Raw genomic sequence first — 20,698 nt, 5'->3', positions numbered from 1 at the left:
ATATATAGCAATTTACTTCTTTAATTTAAATACAATTTACAACTGTACACTCTACTCATGAAAGTCTTTCCCTTTTCCCTTCCACACTCCCTTATGGCTTTGGGGGGATGAGGAAGGGTGCATAGCATACATTTTGTTTCTGAAAGATGCTGATTGATCTTTACTAGAAATAAAAGTCATGTAAGAATACAGCCTTGTAATGTAAATATTTTTGCGTACTGGTGAGTGATGATGTGTGCATATATTCAATTTATAGGACAGATTTGATTAGAGAGGTAAAAAAAAAAAAAAAGGTCCAATGTTCAACAAATATGCATGATACTCCAGAAAGAAGAAGGCCCACTAAAGGCATTAATCCTTCACGTTGTATGCAAATAAATAGCACTGCATTCCTTGCTGATTACACTGAACATATGGCTGTTGGTGTCTGATACCATATTAACAGCTTTAGTAATACTAACATACAGTTAATTAGATGTCTCTAACATCCTATGAAGGAAGAACTCTGGTGAGTTGGGATTTGGTTTGGGAAGTGAAGGAATAAAAGAAATACTATACAGCCCTGAGTAATCACCAGTAAGGGGCAAATGCAAACTTGCATACATAATAGGTCTCAAGAATACTAATGAAATCCACAACTCCACAATAAGTAACATATGTTGATAGCTAAAAATATATACTCTGGATTAGGCAGCTGTGAATTTTTTGACAAGATGACTGCAGACTTCTCAATGAACTTAGTTTCTAATGGCAAGTGCATGTGAAATATAAGAAAAGCATTTGTACGTTAACATTAACAAAAATCCACTGGGCTTTCTTTTGGTACACAGCAGTTCACATGTTTGGGCCTACAGTCTTCCCATTTGTTTTCTGTCAGTCTACGATAAACATACGAATTTTGTGCTAACACACTGTGTTTTGTTAATTAAGGTCCCGGGGTTTGGGTTGGGTTCATCTTTTTCTTTAGTTTTTCTTTCTTTGAAAATGATTATGAAGCTAAAATATATTTTTGAAAGCCTAGCTCTCTGTTCTCTTTTAAAGAATCTTATTTTTGTAACTTAGCAAATGCATTCCTAATTCTTCTTGTCCGTGTCATACTACATGCATACCATATTGCTTATCCGGTACTAGAAAATCATTAAACATTTCTAAGGACAAAAGTACATTGAATGATACTTAGCAACAGAAAATAGAATAACCAAAATTATAAAAGAATTAGATACAAAATAGCATAGTTGCCAACATATATTGGGGCTATTTCAGTACAGCTTGCCATTTATATAAACATACATAAATGGCTATTTTTTCTCCTTTTCAACAAGACATTTTAAAAAGATGGTTGAGAGCATACTAGTTTACCTATTCATGTACAAAAGTGCACTGAGAAAGGGAGAGGTTTACATATCATTTACTATAGCAGGATACTGTTAAAGGAAATATTCTCCCTCTAAGATGGTGGCAACTATTTTTTCCCTATAAATAAGTGTTCATGGGAAATTTAAACATCTGATTCAATGCTAGGCATTTTCTTATACACACGTCTATTGCTACAGGAATTTAAAACCCTTGGAGTTGAGTACACACTATTCCTATTTGCAACATAAGGCAAAACATGCTCTGAAATGTACATGTCATTATGGATCCGACCATCCCTGGAACAGTATGATGCTGTAGACTTTATGGATGACCTGAAATAATTATCATTTCTTCCTCTGGATGGTAATGAATATTTATAAAGATCAGCTGGATTTCGCCTAAGAGATAAGTGCTGGTCATCACGATACGAGTGCAGAAAGGGATTATCTTCTGAGTGAACAGGATACAGGGACTTGCTCCTCTTACTGTCCTCTAGAGCATGAGTTAAAAGTGAGGCTTTGTTGCTCAACAGTTTGCTTGAGGGAACACTAAACATGCTTGCATATGGACTACTTTGGAGAAACTTCTCTTTATCTTTCAAGCTTATACTACGTGAAGGTCTTCCAAGATCAAGTTCCCTGGACTTATCAGCAATATTATCGAAAGAATGTTGCCTGCTAATCCTCAACTTGTTTTTTTTATGATATTGCAGAGCATTATTCTGTGACCAGCTATGGTCGTATATTTCTTCAGGAAGTGATAAGTTCGTTGTGTCCTGCAGCATCTGATCTTCCTCAATATCATAGAGGTTCCCCATCCGCAAGCATGCATCACATTTATAGGGAGATCTGCCTGAAAAATGTCCAGCATAAGTGGGCAAATTGGAAAGACAGCTCCTACAGTGGGTAGAATTCTGTCTGTATCTATCATTCATGTCAACTAGGGAAGCATTTTTATCTTTTAAACTGTAGTGCTTTGCATAAAGTTTATACTGATCATTATTTGGAAGACTGTCTTCATTATGCAAGGGAGTCCTGTTAGCATGTTCTGCTTTCCTGTAGTTGTCATCGTGATCTTGGTAAACATCAGGATACTCTACAGTTTCTGGAAGGACAATGTTTTCAATGTACTGGGGTGTGTCCAAGCGGAATCCTGGCTCCTTATCAGCATCAATTGTGTAGATTTTATCCCGTGGAGAACTCTGTTTGGTTTTCAGATATGTCAGTTCCACGTCACTACAGTCTTTTGGGTATTTTGATGCTACTGTTCTTTTTTTAAAATTGTCCTTGGTTTTGTGGTGCTTATTGTTGTTCTCAGGTTCCATATGGCAAGTAGCTCGGCTTGATGTCTCTGATACATCTGAATGGACAATCTCTTCAGGAAGATATCTTTGGCTTTTCACTGAGAGCTGCCTGTTTTCATCTGACCCGTTTTCCCTCTGGGAACCTTGACTCTGACGTACAGATTCTTGACGTAAAGATTCAACAGATTTCCTCCAAAGTTGCCTGGGTCTGGAGTTCACTTTTGCTTCTGTTGTTACTGCAACCTCTACTGTATTTGGGTTGGACTCATTCAGTGTGAGAGGATGCTGACCTTGGAAAACATAGTTGTTTAGATTGTCTTTGTGTCGATTACCAGGAAGTGCCTGCAGTTCACTCATATTTTCACCAAAAAAGTTGTCCTTTGTCTGAAAGGATCTGTTATCAGAGAAGATCAAGTTTCCCTTATCCATGACCATGTCCATAATCAAGGAACCCCTCTGAATAAAATCAGCTGTTCTTTTAGGGGAGTTAATTCTTGAAGGATTTATATTGGTCATATTTTTCGCTGTTCGAAGTAGTTTTAACATGTTGGTTTGGGAATTGGTCAAAGTAAAGTCAGGAGATTTCTTTTTTTCTTCAATGTGTACTCCATGAATGCAGCTGTAAATACCCTGTAATAAGAATAATATAAGACAAATAAAATCAGTAGATGTAAATTTTAAATACTTTCACTTCATTTTCATTGTCAATAAAGAAAAATTAAGCATTGCTTATCTAATGAATAAAAAGTATCTACCTATCTTGTAGTATTTCTTTAAATCTACATGCAAGAAAAAATTCTGCCACAATCCACTGGCAATGTAAAGGAGAAGGACTGCCAGTATTTTATGAACCAGTGGTCTTTGTTGGCCTCCCATGCTTATTCCCCAAAACAAGATTATAAAGGACCTCAAAAGGTTCCCCAATCCCATCACAAACTATAGCTAACCTCCATTAATGGAAATTGTATTTTTCTGAAATACAATTTCAGTGATTAAATTACTGCTCTAAAAGAAGCCTGCAGACAGGCTACTGGAAGTTATGGGACTCTTCAATTCTTTCTAAGCCTGAAATTGAGTACACCTGAAGCAACAGGCCCAAGTCTATCCTGTAACTCTCACCTATTTAGTGGGTCTTGTGAGTTCAATGATGTTTTGGATCCTGTGAAAATTGCCTTTGAAATAAGTATTTTTCACCAGAGAAATTAATTGAGTTTCACAATGAAGCCCAAAGCATAAAGTTTGAACGTAAGATGTGAAGAATTAAGCATTTATGCTTTACTAGGCAATTTCCAAGAGGCTAGGGCAGAGTATTTTTAGTGCAGTTCCATTACAATCACACTTTCTCAAAAAGGTACTTTTTGTACATTTTTAAAGAAATTAGGCATTTTTTTAATCATTTTCTATTCTCCTCAGCTATGTACAAGTGCCCACCAAGTCTATTACCTAACGAAAGCCCTACATTTGAAAAATTAAACAAAAACTATAAATTTGACAGAAGACAAGGAACATTTGGATGTTGTGTTGTGGGACATGGTCTAGTGGGATCTATTGGTGACAGGTGAACAATTGGACTGGATGATCTTTTAGGTCTTTTCCAACCTTGGTGATCCGGTGATTCTATGACTCTATGGCATAAGAACAAGCACTTAATTCTTTTTTCTTACTACTCATATAAATTATTTGGATATGTAAATCTGCTTTGAATTTGGTATTATTAAAAACTGTCTTACTGTCTAATCAAACACAAATGACATTTGTGTTTGGCTCTTATACAAGTTAGCTATCAAGAAAACTCTACATAAAAACTAGTTCAGTACTTTATCACTTAAAATCCCTTTGTTTATGAAGTATATAAACCTGAGAGTTAACATCTGTCACTAATTTAGTGCTTATTTTGTTGGTTGTTGGTGTTTTTGTTTTTTTGTCGTTCTTTTCTCGGAAGGTGGGGAAGGGTGAATCTTATTCTTGAATATAAGCAGCTCTGCCTTTCTTTCATCAAATTTTCCCTTAGATATATTACATTCCAGCATTTGATTAACAATTATTCTGAGATAAGATAATTTGGTAGAATAATCCATTGGAGAAAAGACTTTCCATGGAATGCCAGAACAAAATAAGGCCACTGATCACTTTGTCGGTGCTGTAAACAAGTATTTCAAATGTCTGAGTGGGAATACAAAGAAAAGTGATGCATCAGGGAGGCAGTGCACATACTGTCAATTGCCTGAAGGGGTGAAATGCAAAGAAATACTAACCCTGCTGATTGAGAACAATAATCCTGGTCTATCAGAGCAGATTCCAGTGAAGCAGAATCTAAGCTTCCAGTAAAATAAGTGCTCCCAGACAAAGGTTATTAAACTGAGTGCCATGGCTGCTGCAAGCATGTAAAACACTCCTGCCATGTTGTCAATATCCAGCTGGCTGCTCATGACTTCGTTCTTCTCGTTGTGGCAAATACCAGTCAGCCACAGGGTTTCTAACTCTTCCATTTCCCCTAGGGAGAGCAAGGAGTCAAAGCCATTAGAATGCAAAAATTGTCACAGTATTAGAAAGTATTTGTAAGTTTAAAAATACAGCACCTTTTAATGCTTCATTTGTGATGCTCTTTGGTTTTATCGGCAAATATAACGGATTTCAAATCACAGATCCTTAGCTGCAGATGTCCTCAAATTGCATTAATTGCATCAGAAGCTGGTTGCTCTTGGGAGCAGGACCAGTGTAACATTCTTCTGCCTGCCTGCTTACCCCTCATAAAAGAGGAGTGCCCATGTAGAGGAGAACCCATATCTGTACACAAGTCCTGTGTCCTTTGCCCAGGCAAGGGCTCAGACTTTGAGTCTTTCCAGAAGTCCCCTAACAAATTGCATCTGCCCTCACACACCAAACAGAACACGAGATGACACCAACACCAGCTGGGAGTTAAGTAGAGAGGTGGGGCAGCCTGCATTAATCAGACACTGGGCTCAAGTAAGCTGCTTGACCAGCATGGTTCTATACAACCAGTCCTTGCTGTGCCCCCTCCTTTTCCTTTTTGCACACTTGTTCCTCCCTGAGCCCACCCTCTCCCTGCCATTGATTCATCCTCTACATCTCACCAGATACGTGTCACATTTTCCCACAGTCCATTTAAATGTGTCCTGAGAAGTTTGCTCTTGCCTGGCAGACCCATGCATAACCTTACTTCCCCTATTTTTATAAATCACAAAGTTCTGGTTGAACCTCTCCTGACAGATACAGACTCTGCTGTCGTCTCTGGTATCTCCTGTTTCCTACAGTTTCAGTATCTGTGGATTTGTTTTACTAGTTTTGCTGTCCCTTGTTATGTATTTTTTTAATGTTGAACAGCTACTAAATCAGATAACCTTCTTAAAGACCTTACATTCTGGGCATCTATGTGTGCATATCTTTTACATCCACTCGTTCCTTATGTATCCTTGCACACCAATCTCCTAACTCCATCAGATGGTTTTGGATGTTAAAACACAAAAAATCTGATCAACGAAGATTAAATGACAAATTCTAAAAACCATCACCATTCTAAGGTGAATGAGCTCCTCTTAACCTCCTCTAGAGGGAGCGGGGATTGTTTAGTCTGGAGAAGAGGAGGCTCAGAGGAGACCTTATTGCACTCTCCCACTTCCTGAAGGGGGGTTGTGGTGAGGAGGGGGTGGGCCTCTTCTCCCTGATAAATAATGACAGGACGAGAGGGAATGGCCACAAGTTGCGCCAGGGAAGATTTAGATTAGACCTGAGGAAGCATTTTTTCTCTGAAAGAGTGGTCAGGCACTGGGATGGCCTGCCTAGGGAGGTGGGTGAGGCACCATCCCTAGCACTGTTCAAGAAGCGTTTAGATGAGGTGCTAAGGGATTTGGTTTAGTAGTTGGGTAGGGATGGTGATAGGAGGATGGTTGGACTGGATGATCTTGTAAGTCCTTTCCAACTTTATGAACCTATGAACCTAAAAACAATCACCAACACTGGGTGCAAAATTAACCATAGCTTTATGTTCACACTAACATTTGATAGTTCTAAAAGAATTCTACTGGGTTTCATAAACTACCTACTTTTGCAGAAAGCAACATACTGACACTAATAGCCGAATACATGCAGAACGTCTCTTCTGTTTACGTTTCTTTATTTTTGTCTCTCTTTTTGTCTCCTATATGCTTTCTGTTTTCCCTGCTTTCAACCAGAGACCTGGGTGATGCAGTGACTGCAATACCTCTCCTTGTCCCATGTTCCCCTTCCAGCTTCTCTCTGGCTGAGCCCTGCACACCTCTCCCTGCTCCCTGCTCTTACCACCCCTCTTACTGCAGTCTCCTTTGGTCTTTTGCTGCTGCTTTCTGAGCAGCAGAAGGAAAATAAACAGCACCACCAGGGCTGAAGCAGAGCAGTCCTGTTTTCTGGTTCTGGCTATGCAGTATCTTACTGTAATTAAACCACACAGTTTACTTAAAACTAAGGAAGCAGATCAGCTCCCTCTCTCTGTTGCATACTGTTAGTCTTAGCATCTGAATTTCCCAGAAGAGATTTGGCCTTCGATGAAGGATGCTATCTATCATTTAGCAGCAGCTGCAGCTGCCAACATGGACAGAGAAGTGCAAGAAATTGTGTTTGTTACTGCAAAGACTGTGTTTTTATATTGTATCATATTTTCAAACATTATTGCCGTGCTACTTACTGTAGCATTGCAAATGCATACATCTTTTTACTCTCTCGGGAATATAGTCAGCTGAGTAATTCTATTATTATTTTTAATAATGGGCATAAATTCATATCTAGAAAATACTGCAGGCAATAGAGAGGGCCAAAATGGTTTAGGATATAGCTTCAATCTGGGGGAAGAATTCACAAGTTACTGATCCCTAATCCTTACCAAGGGATTAGGAAATGCATTTTCTGTATTGTAATCCATACATCATTGGAGTAAAGATCAGAAAAATAGCTAAAAGCCATACTGACTTTTCAGCCACCTTCAAGCCAGAGTAAAAGATCAATGACTTGCTGTGCCAGAGAATTTTAAAAGGATAGAGTGCCTGGGCAACAGGAAAGCTGCAGCCCACAGATAATTTGGATGTGTGAGTTGGAGGTGGAAAACAAGACTGCAATGGAGAAATGAGTTCTCAGGGAATGCGAAGGAAACACTGAAGCAGAAAAGACAAGAACTGGGGCATTTTAGCCAAGGCATTTCACAAATCTGTACGAGATTATTTACTTTGTTAATTATGAGTTTAGTTTTGTGCTTGAAGCATGAATTGAACCTCTATACCTGAAAAAGGCTGCGTGACTTCTCCCATTTTACAGTGCTCAATCTTCAAAACACCCCAGCACAATGAAAAAAAAGACAGTTCTAGTGAATACTTAAAAGACTTCTAACCCAGGAAACAGGTGCAATAAACTATTAATCGTAACAGTATGGATATTGCACGATCAGTACATAAGTATCTGGGGGTTAGGGTTGCACTTCTATATCTTGTAACATTTGGATTTGTTTGGTATATATGTACACGTGCTAAACCCCAATAGACCATTCTCCTTGTCCATCTTACAAGCCTTCCCCAGGCTCTATGAATAAAACTCACAGGCTATGGAACAGGAAAAAAGCCAAGACCAAAGACAGAGTGATATTTCTGGTTTGGGCATCAGTAGCTGAAGCTCTGACAATCAGCCCTCATTATTTCCCACAAGAAAATGCACATCTCCCAGGATTGTCAAACATCAATTTGATTTGACTGCTGTGCCCTTTTACAGCTCATAACAAAATTCAGGGAGGACTTTAAACCTCTTTTTCATTAGTTTCCCATGTGTTTCTTCCCTTTGGCTTGTACATCTGAAGTGACTATTGATAACCCACTAACCTTTCCAAAAAACATCACTACAGAAACAAACCAGGATTGTTTGAGTTGAGATAAGTGGCAGCGCCCTGGTAAGCTATGAAGAACAAAGCATCCCAAAGTCTCACAGATCCTGCTGTTGTAACAGCCCTTTCATTATATCTGACAGTGACAGAAATGACTGTTAATTCCTAGCTAAAAGTAATGCACTACAATTTTATAGAGCATAAAGCACTGTGAATCACTGGACTGTCATATTTATTAAATGACATTTTCTAGGTATGGACAGATTAAGCTGGCATTCTGACGTATGAATATGTAGATCAATCATTTTCAGTGTGTGTGTATATATACACATATATGTACACGTGTTTGCACACAGACATAAAAAACACCGACTGCTTTAGCTGTAATAACACAGCTGATTCTAGAAAACTGGACAAAAAAAAGTCTGATCTTTTTGTTGCCCCTCTTGCCCATTACTTGTTTTACACCCAAGGTATTCAGAGAATTGTTCCAGATTTTAGTAGCAAAGTGCATCATGACACTAGTACGTAGATTACAGCATGTTAGCACTATATGATAGAATAGCACAATATAAATCTGCTATGTAACACAGCATTATGGCACAAGATATTAAATGAACAGTTTCAATATATTTGATTTAAAAAAAACCAACCAAACTAGCATTAGCTTCTGTTTAATATGGTCACAGTATAGCTCACTTGCAAAATTCATAACTGTCTGGTGCCTACAGTAAGAGGTATAAGTATTTTAATTTACACATTTATCACATAAGGTCTGCTTCATTTATAATGTAACACTCAGTGTAAATAACTACTGTATTATTATTTTATTTCAGCGGTGTTGAAAGACTGCACTATTCTCCTAAAATGCAGTATGGCCCTGTCCAACAAACTGCTAAATTCTCTAGCTCTCGGTTGAAGGCTATTTACAATGCTTTTGCAAATTGTAAAAAGGTCCCTGCAAATTTCTCTTGGGTTGGTTTCTGTGCATGTGGCGTGCTCTGCTTTGGCTGCTGTTGACACAGAAACAAGCTGTTTGGCCGTGCTGACTCCGAACATCCCAGAAGTGCCCTTCTGTCTACATTAAGTGGAAAACCTCTAGCATATTTGACAAGAAAAACATAATCCAGACACTGACAAGATACAGATCAAAGGGTAGAATTACACTTTTCCTCATCATAGCCTTCAGCTTTTTTTTGCATGCTTTGGGAAATATCTGACCCTTCTGATATCATCCCTGAGCTGGAAAACATTTTCCTCTTCTGCAGGTCCAGTCACTGTCACTTTTTCTAGAGAACTGTCAGCTCTCGGGGTGTTTTTAGGGGTTCCAAACTCTCCAGCTCCCAGCACAACCTCTTGCAAGGCTCCGACATCATTTCTTGGTTCTCAGCTCATTAAACCACCATCCCAGAACAGCCAGCATCTTCCCAAATGATGGGCCAACATGCTTAAAGCTGTTTGCCTCATGGAACATTTCACTGATGCTATTTCCTTTTCTGAGTGTTTCATCCCCCACATTTATGCCTGCATCCAGGAAGAAGCACACATACCAACAATCATGTTATTTATCAAAAGCAAACAAACAAACAACAAACCCCACAAAACCAAGCCTGCATGAGCCATCATTCTCCACGTTCACTTACAGAAAAGTAGTTTGGGAGGAACCTTTTAACTTGTTAGTTTTTTAGGGGAAAGAACAGCTTCTCAACATTTGTCTGATGTGTTCCTCCTACTTGGTTAAAAGCAAACATGCTTCATTACCACTCCAATAGCTCCCTAGTTAAAAACTTGCCAGAAACAAACAAGCACCAAGTTTTATAATTACTTCCAAAAAGAGAACAAAAAAGGTGATAAACTTATATGCAGCTTACTTATAAAGTAATCTATAAAATTAACCTGCTGCTCCACTTTAGTGAAGGAAACAGGATTATCTCTGAGTCTTGAATGACACCTGTGCATCCTCTCCCCCTTCTTCCTGAGAGAATATGAGCATGGAAAAAAGGGACAAAGAGTGCAGCATCTAACCCTGTATCTTCCTGATGCCAAAACCGACTGGGCATTTCCATAGTTAATAAATAACAGACACCAGAAGTGCTGTAGCACTGGTAGTGCCTCCATTTCCCTCCTCCATGTCCACAGTCATAGAGCTTTCATCCTCCTCCCCAGAACTGCTGAGCAGCAGAAAAAAAAAAGCACCACTTCAGCCATGGCAGTTGTGGGGAGAGCATCAGCCTGGTAGAACCACCCCAAAATTAAAGCAAGTCCATGACTTCCTTTCTTTGATCTTCACTCTTGGGAAGCAAGCCAAACCTGTGCTGGACTTCAGCATGACTTGGGAACACAGTCAGGCTAACCACAGACTTGTGGCAGTCCAAAATATCACACACAAGTCCCAGACACTGCATGCTTTTAGAAGCTGTGCTGCATTCAGCCAGCTCCCTGCAGGGAGCAGACACAAGCAGAAGTTTGGACAGGGTGTTTGATGGAGGGAAATGGAAGAAATAATAACGACAGAGATATGACTTTAGAGTTCACTCTACACATGAGAAATGCCTCTCAAGAAGCCATTAAATCAAAGTTATGGGAGGGAAGAATAGGCAGCTATTTACAAACAGTGGTGACAGTCAAAGCCCTGACTAAGTAGAAAAGCAAAGAGAAATGCTCCTTTTGAAGAATTCACTATTTTTCACTTCTTTACATTCTCTGCAAAAACAGTTATCCTATCAGATAAGCAGCCTACAATAATTTTAGAACATTTACAAGTGAAAAATCTACTGTTTTATTCTGATTGTCTTATAACGCTCAAATGATCAAAATGTTAAACAAGGTGTTTTAGTATATTTCCATTAAATTCTATGTAGCTCACTGAGTTGTTATTTTTTTCCTTAGAAGTCAGGTGTTTTTCTGCTCTACTTTAACCCGATAGGCTCTTACCCATCCTCCCTGGGATGTTGGAGATAATCACTGATGATTCACAGACTTCCTCAGCTACTTCCTTAGCTACTCTGGGGGAATTTTACATCAGGTTCTTACCTCAAGTATAATCTATTTAATTATTCTTAGACAAAGAGAGAAATCCATTTCATTTCATATCCCACCTGGATTAAAAAAAATATATATATGGAATTCTGTTTTGTTTCATTGGTGATTTACAGCAGACCTCTGGTTTCAGCATAACCCCAGGCTTGCACACGGTGCAGTGCAGGAGGAGGTCACCATGGCACAGGGTCACAGCACATGTGACAGCAGAGCATGCAAAGCCACAGGCTGCTATTGATGGCCAGATGGGTGGTAACTTGCACATACTGCTAACCACACTTTCAGGCTGAGGAGCAAGCGTGCAAAGAATAAAGAAAATAAACATATACAAATTTTAGATCTTGAGTAAAAGTGTTAAAAATATATTTTCACATTGGGCAAATGTAGGGCATAATGCTCAAAAGTCTGTGGCTATGCTCGCAGAATCATCTGCTTTCCATGCTGAACAAAGCAGACAGTTTTCACGTTTGGAGACAAACATACTTCCTCTGATGTTAGCTCCCACCAGTGCTGGAGGAGGAAGGCAGCACTCCATCATCCACAGACCCCAGTGAAAGAGGCTCTTTACCCTGAACAGAGGAGTCAAAAGCCAAATGGGTTGATGGTTGATGTGTGTTTGGTTCAATAAGCTCATCAGTTTCAATCTGACCTACTTATGTGAACCATACAGTGCACTGCATGTAAGATATTATATAAAAGCACCATGACCTCTTGAATTCAGCCTGGAATCCCCAAAACAATCTCTCACCGTGGGAATTTTGAGCTATTTCCCCTTGTAAATATGGTAAGAGGAGCACAGATGACTGATAGTGATGAACTTATGGTGAGCTAATGACTGTGCTCTGCACGCCCCTATAAGTTACAGATGAATTAACAAAAACGTTAAGCACGACTTTCAATATTACAATCCCACTCACCCCTGTTCAGCTACACAAACAGCCTCCTCTTATACATTCAACACTCTCCAGTCACATTTGTTCCACCCACTGCTTAAGGAGGACACTAAATATATAAACAGAAAATCACTGGGATTGTGGGTGTATTCTGCCTAAGCAGCACACAATGAAAATGTGTCCATATAATCACATACGTATTTCCTTCTTGATTTTTAATGGCCAGCATGAGTCACTTTGCTACACTTCCTTATAACTGAGATTTGGAAGGCTTGTGTTAAAATGTGAAAAAAATGCAAAGTGCTTTCCTATTCCAGATGTAAGGGGGCAAATCTTATTTCCACAGTTTCTTATTGCCCCTAAGGAGTGGGAAGCAATTATCCACCCAGGAAAATGATTCTTAGTGCATTAAGCTTTCCAAAAGCAAAAAAGATTAACCAGAATTTAAAGGTATTAGGAAGGGGATAACAGACTCTCTGTAGAAACTCAAACGAGAACCAGTTTTCTTCCTCACATCTTTGTGTCTCTAATTGCTCTAAAGGTTACTGCTCTGAGGCTTAATACAGTTACACAGTCTGCCTGTCTTTTCCTGGGGATCTCTTCCTAGATCTCTGGTTGAGCAGAGCTCATGGCCTGCAGGTAGCACAACAGGTTACAAATCCCTCACACACACTAGGAGCTCCATCTTGCCAGCTGGATGATATTCTCTCACTCCTCTCCATCCTCGCCCTCCTTATGCAGCATTTTTCTATCTCCCATTTCCACCTATTTCTGCTGCCTGTGTCTTTTATTCACATAGCTAAAGGCTCCTGCTATCTTTCAGTCAACCCTATCCCACCCTCTGAAGCCCTTTTACTCTCTTAATCTGAAAGTAACTTGGTCTTTTGCAGTGCAGTAATCTCATTTACTCAAATATGCGAAAGGCAGAAAAGAGAAATAAAACTGATTCTGCTCCAAACTGTAAATACATGACAGAGATTTCAGAAGCAACATCTTTCAAGGCACTTTGCAGTATACTTTTTGAAGTACAGCTCTGCTTTAAATCACACCGTGCAGCCCAAGCTAGAGCAGCTGGCTGAAAGTTTGCAGAGTTGAAGGCTGGAGGAATATGAGTGCCATGCAGCAGTTTAGCAATTATAGACTTGTTGAATTACTCAGCCTGTGTGTTTGAGCATATATGGAACTTAGCAAACTGCAAGCTAACACTAAAAGGAGTTGACAGCTTCTAGGGTAACATGCTAGATAGTGGGCACGTCGGCATACCCAGCTGATCCTTACAGAGGTTTCTAAGAGAACTCAAAGCACGTACTCTTCAGTACACAACATTTCTGTTCTGACACATCGCTGTTGTTGTGGGCGAAAGATCCAAACAAAATGATGGTGCTGTTTCTCAGCAGCTGTATCGTTTTAGCCGCTTTTGAATTTTTGGATGCTTTTATTTCTCAGCAGAAGGCTGAGAAATAGCCCTCTGTGTGTCAGTAGAAATATTTTTATTTTTCAGTTAAAAAAAAAAAGAAAATTTCCTCTTGTGAAAAATAGCAAGCCAAAAAAAAAAAAAAAAGAAGAAGAAAAAAGAACAACCAGCACTGGGCTTCAGAGAATTACCTTGATGCTCCACTATTTCAAATGAAACCACAGATCCTAATTGTAAACTGCAAGTCTGTGCAGATAATGAGATGTGATCTCCAGAAATGCAGAACTACAACACTGGAAATTCACTGAGCAATTTCCTTCACTTGTATCCTTAAAACAAAAAAGTTTCCTAACTCAGTATATTAAAAAGGTTCAGTGATCCAAAGCAATTAATGTTATTAATAACAAATGAATACTTACCTCAACTTGCAAAGAAGTGGGCAATGTATATGAACTTGTATGGATCAAGTGATCAAATAATTTGGGCATAATTGCATATGAAAGTATTCACTATTCTTCAAATTTGTGAGCAACTCCTCCCCATGTTCCTTCTCTCTTTCTCTTTTTCTCTTAGTCAGAATAATAAACATGGCATCCTATGGCCTGATTCCTTTCTGCTTTACCAATGTAATTGTCATTTGGCAGTATAACCTGAGCACCCAGTAGAACTGTCACAGCAGATCAGGACCCAATTCATGTAGATACATAAATTCACTCATTCAAAGGTTAAAGCTATTTCTAACACAAACCTATGTCCCTTTGTTTTTACCTTAATTTTCTCCAATGCCAACAAAATACAAATGTCAATTCAAAGCTCTTAACTTCAATGCAGAAAAAACACTGTATTGTGGGATGAAAAGATACGTGGGATGAAAAGGTTTCTGAAAAAGTAATACTTGAGCTCGATGTTTTACATCAGGGAGAGAGAACAAAAAGGTTCCTACCAGCCTTGCAAAAAATTTCATTTGAATGTGTATGTGAATTGGATATGGTAATATCCAATATGGAAGAAGTAAAAAAAAATAAAAAATAAAAAAATTCAGATGATAAAATCACTGTGGAAAGACATACATAGGAAACGTAAAGTTCCAAAAACACATTTCAAGATCTCAGAACAGTGTAAATGTAAAAAAGAAATGAAATCATTCTCTGTATCGGTGTAATCTTTCAAACAAATCTTTTAAGTAAATTTCTTGGTCTTATCCAAATATCTAGCAAGTATCATCCAAAAGGTTCTCTCACTCATTAACGTAGCAATCATATCAACACACTGTGTCTTTTCAACTAATTAGGATTTTTCTTACATTTACGAAACTCGACAGATTTGCAGTCATTTACTGAAACTATTCCATAGAGATAAATATTCTATTACATATACCAAATTGTGATTCAATACTGCTTGTCACTATGTTGTTTTATGGGCATAATAAAACCAGCAGAGACAGCACATGTGAAAGAAGTATTTCTATTTTCATTTTGTATGCATATTTACTTAACCAACCTCATTCAGACTTCAGTGTGGATTTCCCAGGAGATTCATCCTAAGATGAAACTTTCCACCCAGACATATTTGCTTTTAGTCTAGAAATCTTCAAAGAGATTTTTAGTGATACAACAAAATGATGTTGGCCTGAACTCTGGATTCATCCCTTCTGATTCATCAAAACAGAGTTACATAAGTTCACAGCAAAAAAAGATTGTTCATCAAACTACTGAAGTTAGACCTTGCTTACAAATATCAGGTCACGATAGTTCTAGGCAATAATTCATCACATTTAATTTCCTGGTGTTTTGTTTCAGCTCACATACAATGTACATTACAAAGCAGTAGAACTTTTAACCTCAACATCATCATTTGTATTTACGTATATCTATATATTTTATTCTGAAAATTGTCATCCAGATCTATGATGCAGTAAAATGAGATGAGGCAGCAAATAATTACAGGACTACAAGAAACATTCCTATTCCTTCCCATCATATATGACCAACTACTGTCCTCTCACATAGTGTCCAAACAATTTTCTGAAGAAGTGTAGTGATTCATTAAAAGAGAAAGTGATCACTTCAGCATTCAGGGGTTGTTCAGAATTCTTTCTAAAGGCATTGAAAAATAACACTGAAAAAATGCCCCCTTTATAATCTCGGTGGCTTGTACATACTAAACTTGTGCTTATCTTCTGAAGTAATCTGAACATTGATGAACATGGGAACAATACTTCCATGACAAGCTTTCATTCATGACAAGTTATACATATCAAGTGCTTATCTGTACATTATTTCTATGGAAGCTACAATATCAAGTTTTGTAGACACCTGAATTGTTTTATTTTCAGCTACTAAAAATGGTTTAGGGAGATAGGCATTCATATGTTACGTAAGTTCACAGTTCAAAGCATAAATACAAGATATTATTTTTCCCTCTTCCCTCATACCCCCTACTAGGGGAGAAAGCAACATGTATAAATGCATTACCTGTTGTATTTTTAGGATTTATTTTGTTAATGAAACAGCTTCAAATAATTTCTATTTCATTTTTTTTCTTTCCTTGGCATTTCATTTCTTTTTGTTGGATGAGGAAATATCAAAAAATAATGAAAGAGTAAGCAGGAAGAAAATGCAAAGTGAAAAGAATGACAGTGATGCTCTGGGAGTATCTAGAGGGGTTTGCCCATGACTGAGAAAGACCTCAGATCCTCTTTCAGGCTGTACCAGCTTTTTCTCCTTTACTTTGGGACAAATAACTTCACTTTTCTGATTCTATCTCCCTATTACCAAGGGTTAGAATACAGCATCCAACATTTCTTAATACTATTATGAAAACAGAAAAATATATTCACATTTCCAGAAATAAGAAAACAATGACTTTAGCCAGTTAATTCCCACTACATAAAAGTATATTTCTTTGCTTGAAACCTAGTCGGTGCAGGTGATATATTCATTACTTAGCAAAAGTAAGCAATGTTTATTCCATAAGCCTCTCTAAATCCAACAGATCAATAATGGTGACACTAGTATTTCTCCGATAAGCCAGACAAAATCCATCAGAAATGATGACTACATCTCTTTCAGAGATTTAGTATTATAATAGAAATAAAATCTTTATGGTGGAAGACACTCACTGTCTTCAGTTTGAAAAGTACTGGCCAAGGGTTTCTTATCGTTGCTTTTTGCTGTTTGGTTGGCTTTTATTGAACAGGAGGCCTCAACACTAAGGTCCTGAACTTGACAATCACTTGACAATTTTAACTGTCCTATAAGACAAAAATTTACTCTATGACATACTATTAGTAACCTTAATTGTGCACTTCTTTTCCTATGAAACCATCTATTTCACTGTCAAAGAAGTTTAAAGTTAACATATATCTAAGTTAAAGACTGAAAATCATAACATAACATGCACCACACTCATCTGATTTTACTCAGCTGTAGTCTTTAAGGATTTTAGACAAGTTACAGTCAGTCATAGTTTTGGTCAATCTTTCTCTCTTCTTGCCATAATGAAGGCCTCAAAGACCTCATCAATGAGAGTAATCACATTAATTCCTCTACCTACAAGATAGGCATAGATGAGCTAACTGGATCTTCCTGAAAGATAACTTGTCTACAAAGAACAAAATCCTCAGGAATTGCTCACAGGAAAAAAATAAAAGAAGTAAACTCAGAAATGCATTTTAACATTGAGCCGAACAATATTTTGTGATGCATATGGAAACTCTTTCTGAAAATAGATGCAAGATTCCTAGGCAGTGAGGTAGGTTAAAACAGAATGGAAGAGAATTCCTGTCTAAGCACTAAACATATTTTACTCATTTGTTTACAATGAGGTTTTTTCCATTAAGTCTATAAAAGAAGATCACTAAAATTCTCAGAGCTATTAAAACTGAATTAACTATGCATATACAGAAAAAGGAAAAGAAAGATTAAAAATTGGTCCCTACCATCTCCAACAAACTGCAGAAGGGCTAGATCAATTTGTCTTTTCCAAGGTGATCCTTTCTGAAGTGCTATTCCATAGCCCGTAGTGGCAAAGATGTATCCACTGCCTATTGTGACAAGTTTGCAGCCTTCATCTCTTCCAGCCTTGTAATTCAGCACTGCTGCATCATAGATGAAAGCATCCAGCTTCCTGAAATAAAAGAAAACATTTTACAAACCAAATCATTAGGGACAGCTGTTGTCAGACTTCTTTTGTCCTTGATGTTAGGACCCTGTTGAATATCATATCGTTTCTTTGATATCATTAATTACATATCCCGCTCTGCTGTATCTAAAATTAACAAAAGGCATCTATTTTAGTGAGGGGAAAGTAGGACACATAGTTTTGCATTTCTATTTTAAGGGATGCTGTTAAAAAATACTGAGAGCAGGAGAAAGCAAGCTACAGAATGTCTTGCCCCGTTATCTTTGCATCCCAACGTGGATAACAAAGACATTGGGATGCAAAATGATCTCCAAATACAACAGAAATGATGACAGAGAATTCAGAATAAAATGTGCAAGAACTAATGAATTTATTTATTATATAATGAATAAGACTGAAAATGTGGCTTAACCAGTTTTCCCTACACACCCTCTTATCTTTATCTTTCTTTCCAAAAATAAACAATGTGGTACAAATGAAGATCTTGCTAAAACAAAGGAAGGTATTGATGCATATCTAATAGAGCTATGTAAATTATACTTTAAAATTATAGGAAATATTTATTTATCATTAAAGTTCCAAATATATTATTTATGTACCTGAAGCACAGCAGGAATAAAGGAACTTGTGGAAAAATTCAAGTCATTCTGTACATCTACCTTCAACATAAGATTGGAATGCTCTGATTTTTTAAGGCATACAGCTAACACAGCAAAACAGAGGGAAACAGAAAATCGATAAGGAAAGGAAAAGAGAAGGTATCTTTCAGGGATGACTTGTAAGAAACACTACAAAGCAAGAGTTATGTAAAACTGGGCATGGCTATTTAAGAGATGAAGCCAATAAAAGTGCACATATATGCAGAGGAGGCCATATGGAAAGAGAGTCACTTGCCAGCAGAAAACTCAGCCAGTACCTACAGAAATCCTTAAGCAATATTTAAAAGAAGAAAGATGAAATTTAGGTAAGTTTTGTATTACCACCCTAAATCCATAACCAAAATATATACGATTTGTAATGCAAAAAAAAAAAAAAACCCAACAACTAGCAGATTACAGAGGTAACAACAAAAAAAAACCAAAAAACCCAGCACATTTGCTCAAAACCCACCTACATTATGCACTAAATAAGTTATTACTTCCTCCTTCTTCAAACAACCCATAGGAGTCAGGGGAGTGGGGAGGACACAGCACACAGCTGGCTGCACAGCTGTGGGAGGAAGGCTCACTGCCAATCTACCCTCCTGGCACTGCAGCTCCAAGGCACTGCCCTGAAGAGCTACAATACTTTGCTATGGTGCACTGTTGAAATTTTCTGAAGGGATGCAAACAGCACAGCCTGGCAGAATGCTGTTTATAAACAGTTGGGACCTGTTTTCATTGAAAGGTTCATAGGTTCATAAGGTTGGAAAGGACCTACAAGATCATCTAGTCCAACCATCCTCCTATCACTATCCCTACCCAACTACTAAATCAAGTCCCTTAGCACCTCATCTAAAAGGGAACTGTATGAATTCACTTTGTCACAAAACCATACAAGGGCATCAACTTCTGTTATGTTATATCCATATGCAGTCTGTACCAGTTGTGAATTCCATGTCTGCTGAAGTTCTGAAGTCACTTATCTCTTATTTTAAGCTGTCTCTCATTGTTAAACCTCTTCATTTACATTACCAGATCAGAGCAAGATTGAGGCGTATCAGATTTTGGCTACTGACAGAGAAAAAATACTTCTATACACCACATAATTAAATATTTGTTCTTAAATATTTAATCAACAAATACAGAAGCCTAACTTTTGCAGATTAGATAGCAAAACTTTGACACTGGAGGAAAAAAAAAAAAAAAAAAAAGTTAAACCAAGGGGAAATACCAGAGAAGAGTGAGGTTGCTGGGTGTAATGAAAAAGTGAAGAACAAACTTTCTCTCACTTCTTTCTGCACATTATTGCTCCCCTTCAAGGATATCCATTCAACAGTCATCATCCAAGTCATCAAATTAAATTTAGTGAAGTAGTTAATTTGGAGAAACAACAGGTGGCTCATGCCACCACTAGAAGAAACAGCTGGGCCATCATTTCCTTTGTTTTTCCATTCTCCTCTAGCACTCAGTTGACTTAATCCTCAGTTCAAGCCCATTAGTGTTAAAAATCTGACAGCTCCTTCTTTAAAATGGGTAATTTAATAAGGAGAAAACAATTGTTAAGCATCTGGAAGCTGGTGTGTCACAACCTCAGCCTGAAAATGAGATATGGCAGCCTAATGCCAATGGCAACAGAAATGGGCTCACTGGGGAGGAGCTGTCCAGGCACCGCCATGACACAAGGCCAGGCATCCTTTTGGGTAGGCACACAAGGGAAAGAATGAAGGAAATATGTCTGCCACACCCTCAAGACGCTTAAACATTTCTAATCTGCAGCAGACAATGACCATACTTCGATCTCATGCTTTCTGAGCCCTGCAGTTATCTGTGGGGACGGAGGACACCTCCAGCCCAGCAGGCTGCACTCCTCCTGGTGGGCAGTGACACTGCAGCAGCAAGCACGGCCACAATTACATGTTCTGAAGTTTGGCATCGGTTTATTTTGGGATTTATTGTTTTGGGTGGTTTTGTTTTTTGTTTGTATGGCTTTTTTTTTTTTTGCAAGGTAAGCATGCTGGTAAACACAGAGAAAATATTGTCAGCTCTTTT

The 20,698-nt window shown here is 38.1% G+C and overlaps 1 protein-coding gene across 1 annotated transcript in view; it reads right to left on the bottom strand.

Moving 5' to 3' along the window:
* Positions 1-956: 956 nt before the first annotated feature.
* The window catches only part of GRIN2A (glutamate ionotropic receptor NMDA type subunit 2A), a 161,848-nt gene continuing 142,106 nt past the window's right edge, over positions 957-20,698 (bottom strand). Inside the window, exons 11-13 of the mRNA XM_065732312.1 lie at positions 17,806-17,993; positions 4,915-5,153; positions 957-3,289 (exon numbers count right to left, since the gene is read on the bottom strand). Coding sequence (XP_065588384.1) covers positions 1,499-3,289; positions 4,915-5,153; positions 17,806-17,993 — 2,218 coding nt within the window. The 3' untranslated portion in view covers positions 957-1,498. The remainder of the gene's footprint in view (positions 3,290-4,914; positions 5,154-17,805; positions 17,994-20,698) is intronic.

The sequence above is a fragment of the Cyrtonyx montezumae genome, unplaced genomic scaffold, assembly GCF_038088225.1.
Source record: "Cyrtonyx montezumae isolate F1298 unplaced genomic scaffold, pur_monq_1.0 scaffold_16, whole genome shotgun sequence".
Lineage (NCBI taxonomy): Eukaryota > Metazoa > Chordata > Aves > Galliformes > Odontophoridae > Cyrtonyx > Cyrtonyx montezumae.
The sequence above is the reverse complement of the archived record's forward strand: the minus strand, read 5'-3'. Positions and strand labels throughout refer to the sequence as shown.